Below are 6,628 nucleotides of genomic sequence, written 5' to 3' on the forward strand. Positions count from 1 at the left end.
CCCACTTCCTAACCTGCTTGGACTCACTCAGTGGCCCCTCAGGTGACCAACAGCAGCTAATGTTTACCTGGGGCTTCCTAAGGACCAGGCACTGGGCTCAGTGTTCTTTCCCTTCGCTCATGTTAACGTGACAGTGACCCGTGACCCCAGGAGAAGCAAGCTGAAGCTCAGAGTGAAATGACATGCCCAAGGTCACATGGGGGAGCTGGGGTTCAAACCCAGCCGAGTCTGACTGAGGCCCAGGCTCCTAACTGACCTGCTTCAGTCTGCACAGCGTTCCCTCCTCACGCCACGTCACTCGGAAGCCTCAACGACCCCCACGCCCTTCACAGACCCGCCCGCCTCCGGGCGCCAAGGCCTTCTACGATCCCCCCATCCTAGTTTCCTTTCCAACCCTGTTCCCTCATCCCTCCTGCTCTAGTCCAAACAACACCGGTCATGTCCTTTGTCTTCCTCCCACCACTGCCCCAGCCTGTAACACCCAATCTCACTTACCCTGGGCTCAAGTGTTACCTCTTCTTTGAGGCCTTCCCTGAAGTATCCCCTTCCCCAAGCACAGCCATTGATCTGGGCCTCTCTCCCAACCAGTATTTTCCCTCCTGAATGTCTAGAACTTAGCTCCCCAAAGCTTCTCTACTTCAGGACCAACACCTCAGAAAGCCTCAAACGGCCAAGCCCCCGCCACACCACACCTCTGCCCATTGGCCCCCGGCTTCGCTGACCCTTGCCATCTCCACCATCCTGCCCTACAGGCCAGAAACAAAATCCTTGCTAAGTAGGGTGGAGGGTCAGTGTATCACCCATTACCTACCCATTTTTCAGGCTTAAGGGCCGAGGTTACACAAGGAGTAAGTGGCAGAGCTGGGAGATGAACTCTAGAACGCACACCCAGCACCACCACAAGCATGTCATCCCATTGCACTTCCGGTTCCAGAGCCTTGAGTCAAAAGTCCACCTGACTTGAGAGCTGTCCAGCCCGGTACCTATTCCACTTGGATTCAGAGCTGGACGGGCACTGTGCCTTCTGTGTCCTCATGTCTCCTGGAGCTAAGTGCGCAGACCGCCCCCCTTCTCCACCCTCTCTCACTCGTGATCGCATCCACGTCCATGCTGACGACTTCCAGCACATACCCCATGAGCCCCAGGCTCATCACCCAGTTGTCCTGTTGGCATTTCCAGACAGAATCTCAACATGTCCAAAACCAAACTCCTCATCTCTCCCACTCCTGACTTCTTCGGTTGCTCAGGCCAAAAACCCTGGAGTCCCCCTTGACTTCTTTCTCACAGCCCACACTGGTCTTCCTGTGGCTCATTCTTTGCAATAGACCCTCTCTACTGCTATCTGGTCTACTGCAGCAGCCTCCTCACTGGTCTCCCATGTCCATCCTGACCAGACCCCCTCCCCCCCTCTTCTCCCTCCCGTCTATTCTCCACACAGCAGTGCCAGCAATTTTGTTAACATGTAAATCAGATCAGATTCTCCCTCTGCCCAATCTCTCCAGACTCCCTATTCATTCATGGTACAAGCCAAAGTCTTTACACACCGACAAGGCCTTACACCATTTTACCAGTTATTTCTCTGACCTGCTCTCTGATCATTCTCCCCCTCTGACTTTCATTCGATCACACTGACTCCTTCCCGGTCCTTGAACAGCCAAGTATGCACACACACACTCCTACCCCAGGGCCTTTGCACGGGTTAGCCTTCCTGATTGAAACACTTTGCCAGAGAGCCACATGGCTTGTTCTCATTTCGGTGACGTCTCTACCAAATAACATCCCAGACCACCTAACCATAAACACCAGTACCCATCTACTCTGGTGCTTCCCATCCTCTTCACCTGACTCCATTTTTCTGCACTGCTATCTATTTATTTTACTTTCTGCCTATCTTGCTAAAATATGAGCTCCACGAAGGCAGAGATTTGTCTGTTTTATTCACTACTTCATCTGCAGCACCTAGAACAGTGCCTGGTGCATAGTAGACACTCAGAAAACACTTGTTGATTACGTGTATTTTGATTGCTCACTATACAGACACAGAATCTGAGCCTTGGAGGGTGAAGGACCCCTGCTCAAGGCCCCATGGTTTCAATTGGTGCAGCCCTGACTTGATTCTAGATCCCACAACTCTGTCCCTCCCTCTGGGGCTGCCGGGCATCACAGAACAGCTGTGAAAATGAGCCTGGCCCCCCGGTCACATTGCAACAGTCTAAGGGCAGGATCCCAGGCATCTTTACTGAGTCCCCCAAGGCTGGTCCTACCCGATTTATCTCCACATGGAGCCTGTGAGCCAGTATTTCTCTGACCCATATCCCTCAGTACTTAGCCCTGGGCTGGGCCCCCAGCAGCCCCAAATCAATCCTTCAAAATTCTCCCACAGGCCCCCAGCCGCTGTCCTGAGCCTCCCTCAGATGGCTATCCTCCTGCCATTCTGGCCCCTCCCTAACATCCCCCGAACTGGGTACCTTGAGTTTCCGGGGCAGGCGGGGCCGTTTCTCCCGCTTGGGCCTCAGGGGGCTGGGCTCGGGCAGCTGCAGGGCCAGGTAGTCAGAAGGGAATGGGGGGTAGGGGGGGGAAGCCAGCTGCAGGTGGGAGTGGGGGGATGGAGATGGGAAATGGAATGGATGGGTGGGAGGTGAAGGGAAAAAATGCAAACAGGAAGAAGAATGGAAAAACAAGAGATGATGATGAGTGTGGCTTCTGAGAACAGAAGGGGATGGGACAGCAGCAGGACTTTGTCCTGGGGTCTGCTCTCCTCAGTCATATCTGTCCCCCATTCCTACACCAGAGAGAACCAGGCAGCCATGACTCACACCCCTCCAAGGGACGCTTGCTGGTCACACCCAGACTGATGTCCCCAGAGCTGGGCCGATTTCACCCTGAGGCCTGGCCTCTCTGCCCGAATGATGCCCACCTTCTTCCCATTTCCCCTCCCTGAGCCCCAACTCACCGAGCTCAGGTATGGGGAGGGGGCCCCGGAGGCCTGAAGGGGAAACCCTGCTGAAGGAGGCAGAGAGAGGCTGGAGGGAGAGGGGGCACCCCCCATCGGAGGGCTTCTTTTCCTGGAGAAAGGATAGGGGAGGGGGTCAGAGGAAGCTAGGAGGCCCAGGTGCCCACCCCCCCCACCTCCATCCCCAGAGAATGATGGCTTCTTCTCACCTCTTGGGGGCTGGCGTGTCCGACAACTTGGGTGTCCCCTCTGTCTCACTGTTATCTGAAGATGCAGTGGCATCTGAGTCTGTGAGGGGGAGGGCTGGTCAGTGGGGAGGGTTCCTGTCCACCCCAGAGGGTATGACCTCGACTCTGGAAGGGCGCCAGGCAAGCTGACTCTTCAGCTGGCGCGCCCAGAGTCTCCAACTTCTTAGAAGGTCCTTTACACCTGACTCCCACAAACACTTCCTGCCAGGCTCCTCCACGGTGACACCTGTCAAGCACTTCCTACCTGCCAGACTCTGACCAGGCACCTGGCATTCACCGCCCCTCCTTCTCTTCATAACCACCCAAGAAGGAAGGTGAGGGCCTCACTTCCACTTTTCAGATGAGGCCACTGAGGCTAAGAGTAAGGTGTGGGGCTGAACTTGAACCCAGGTCTCTGACTCCCTGGCCAATTTATGCCTCTAAGCTGCTTTCAGCTCCTCCCTCTGCTCCACTCCCTATGATCCAGGGTCCTGTTAATCCCTCTCTCAAGTTTCTCCTATCTTTATCCACTGCCCCCCATTCCAACTGCCACAAGATCAAGCCACTACCCTGTGGTGTCAAAATCCCCTAAGCAATCTCACCTCTCCTGCAGCACACTGTCCACTCCAACTCCAGAATGACCCAAAACTGATCACATCTGAAATGCTTAATGTGGCCTCAACCTACCTTTCTGATCTCCCAACCAAACTATACTCTTTACATCATGCCAATCAATTTAATAAAAAAACATTTATTTCCAAGTCTGTGCCTCTACATACAAGGTCCATCACTCATTTGACAAATAACGGCTACGTGTGATATGTGCCTTTCTCAATTTCTTGGCTGAGATACATCCTTTAAGAAGCAAATTCACATACATGTCTTATCACTATTGTACAGGTGAAACTAATATAATATTGTATGTCAATTGTAACTGAAAAAGAAAAAAAAGTGATGTAATGGCACCTCTCTGAGAAGTCTTCCAAAATCCTTCAGGCCCAGTTAATCACTGGCTGTTCCAGAATTCTACTCTCACATGTCATGGTTCTCCTTACACTGTGCTAACATGTGTCATGTGTGGGTATTTCCCTGACCAGACTGTGGGATTCTCCAGGATACAAGTGGGCTTATGTGTGCAGCTCTTGCTCTTCAGATTTATCACACTCTGACCATGAACATGCCGACTTTCTTGCTTCCTACCCTGAAACCCCCTTGATCAGGAAGTTCATTGGAATCCCCGGGAATCCCCGGGAACAAGCAGGCAAAGAGAAGCCAGAATAAAAGCCAAATGTTTTTGCCACGACCTAGATGAGCTGGCTTCCACCTACTTCTCTGACCTCATTTAGCATCTACTACCTTCCTATAATATGTAAATGAATGGTGTTGTGTTCCAATAAAATTATTACAAAAACAAGCAGCCTGGCTGAATGTCATCTGCTGACCCTGCTCTAGATCAATGTTTAAAGGGACCAGAGAAGCCAAAACTGGTTTGGCTCAGTGGATAGAGCGTCGGCCTGCGGACTGAAGGGTCCCGGGTTCGATTCTGGTCAGGGGCATGTACCTGGGTTGCGGGCACATCCCCAGTAGGAGGTGTGCAGGAGGAAGCTGATCGATGTTTCTCTCTCATTGATGTTTCTAACTCTCTGTCTCTCTCCCTTCCTCTCTGTAAAAAATCAATAAAATATATTAAAAAAAATAATAAAGGGACTAGAGAGAGAGGTGACTGTATGTGACATGGCTTCTGAGGGTCCCATCCTGGAACAGAGGCACAAATGCCACTCTAGGGCTTTTCAAACTGTGGGTCTCAACTCATTAGTAGGTCATGAAGTCATTTTATTTGTTGCAATCAGCATTCAATGAAAAAAAAAAAAAGAAGAAAAAACAGTCTAAAAAGTGTCAGAAAAAATGTGTATAGTGATCTTAACACTGTTTCATTAAATTTTGTCTTATAAGTATTTAAGTAGAGACTTGTTCATGATGTAAAATATATTGTTGATTGTAACAGTGCTTTAAAAAGTTTGAAAACACTGCTTTATATGCTTTAGCCCTTCTGCTCTTCAGACTCTTCTGTTACCTCAGAGTATTTGCATTTTGTTATTCTCTCTGCCTGGAAACCTCTCATTCATACTTTCTAAGATTGTTGTTTTTTTTTCTTACCTAGGTCCTAGCACCAACACTACTCCCTAAAAAAGGCCTTTCTTGGACACTCTGTTGAGACATCGCCTGTGGTCTGCTTTTATATGGTCTGCAAACTAAGAATGGCTTTTATATTTTTAAATGGTTGGGGGTGGGGGGACAAAATATAGTTTATGATGTGAAATTCAAATTTCATTGTCCATAAATAAAGTTTTACTGAAACACAGCCATGCTCACTTATCTATCTATCACCTTTGGCTGCTTTTGCACTACAACAGCAGAACTAAGTAGCTGTGACAAAGACTGTATGTTCTGCAAAGCCTAAAATAGTTGTTAATTGGTCCTTTACAGAAAAAGTTTATCACCCCTGCTCTAGCCTGATTTTATTCCTTTCAAATCTAACATTCTAATTTCTTGCTTACTTATTATCCCCAGCTAGGATAAAAATTCCAAGAGACTTCATCCATCTTGGTCACCACAGTACCTCCAAAGTCAGTGCCTACAACACAGACGTTCAATAAATGTTCGAGTGAAGAACAGTGGAGGCGGAGGGCAAGCAACGAGGCTGAAGAAGACCTGGCCGCTGGATGCCTCCGCAGCCTAAGGAGGCCCAGGACGCTGGCTGCGCGCCAGGAACCATGTCGTCCCCCTATCAGTCATGCTCACCCGAAGAGTCTTCATCCACGTTCTCGTACTGCAGGAGCCGGTCTAGGAGGAAACTGAGGAAAGAGGCGGGGCGAACAGAGTTCACTGCGGCCGCAGCAACGCTGTCCGGCCCTTGTCCCTCTGGCTGGTCGGCTGGAGCCCAGCGACAGCCCCAGGCAGGCACCATGCCCGTGGGGCCCTATTCCCGCAGCAGGGTCCGAGTATGTACCGCCACCGGACCTCATCCCCCGGGGCTCCCTTCTCCCGCCCGGCGCGGCTCACCTCTTGTCCCGGGACACCTTCAGCAGTTTCCTCTGTGCCTTCCTCAGTTCCTCCTGGAAGCACTCGTGTTCCTGCATCACAGTCAGGTGCGCGCTGAGCCGGCGGGGCCCGGGAAGGGCCGGAACCTGGCGACAGCTCACCCCTCCCTTTCCTCGTGGGAAAACCGCGGTCCTCCCGGAGGCAGGCCTCACCCCCACCTCCTCACCCCGCACTCACGTAGATGAGGAACTTGAGCTTCCGCTTCAGGTTCCGGTACTTCTTCTTGTAGTCCACTTCGCCGTCCGCCGGCCCGTTCATGACCAGCCCCGGAGCGGCGCCCAGCACTGAAGTCCCGCTACCCTCCCAGCGCTCGGCCCCGCCTCTCCACCCCCCACTTCCGGAGACG

The 6,628-nt window shown here is 51.6% G+C and overlaps 1 protein-coding gene across 9 annotated transcripts in view; it reads right to left on the reverse strand.

The window, feature by feature from the left end:
• The window catches only part of INO80E (INO80 complex subunit E), a 20,628-nt gene extending 14,032 nt beyond the window's left edge, over positions 1–6,596 (reverse strand). For 5 of the 9 annotated variants that reach the window (XM_014445716.2, XM_023744631.1, XM_006103333.3 and 2 more), the window contains exons 1-6: positions 6,460–6,596; positions 6,244–6,314; positions 5,983–6,035; positions 3,163–3,241; positions 2,954–3,065; positions 2,469–2,585 (exon numbers count right to left, since the gene is read on the reverse strand). In XM_014445716.2, the coding sequence (XP_014301202.1) occupies positions 2,469–2,585; positions 2,954–3,065; positions 3,163–3,241; positions 5,983–6,035; positions 6,244–6,314; positions 6,460–6,540 (513 nt within the window). In that variant the 5' untranslated portion in view covers positions 6,541–6,596. The remainder of the gene's footprint in view (positions 1–2,468; positions 2,586–2,953; positions 3,066–3,162; positions 3,242–5,982; positions 6,036–6,243; positions 6,315–6,459) is intronic. The other 4 variants (XM_023744633.1, XM_014445715.2, XM_023744634.1 and 1 more) reach the window with 2 other exon arrangements.
• Between the last annotated feature and the right edge of the window lie 32 nt (positions 6,597–6,628).

The sequence above is a fragment of the Myotis lucifugus genome, unplaced genomic scaffold, assembly GCF_000147115.1.
Source record: "Myotis lucifugus unplaced genomic scaffold, Myoluc2.0 scaffold_480, whole genome shotgun sequence".
Taxonomy (NCBI): Eukaryota; Metazoa; Chordata; class Mammalia; order Chiroptera; family Vespertilionidae; genus Myotis; species Myotis lucifugus.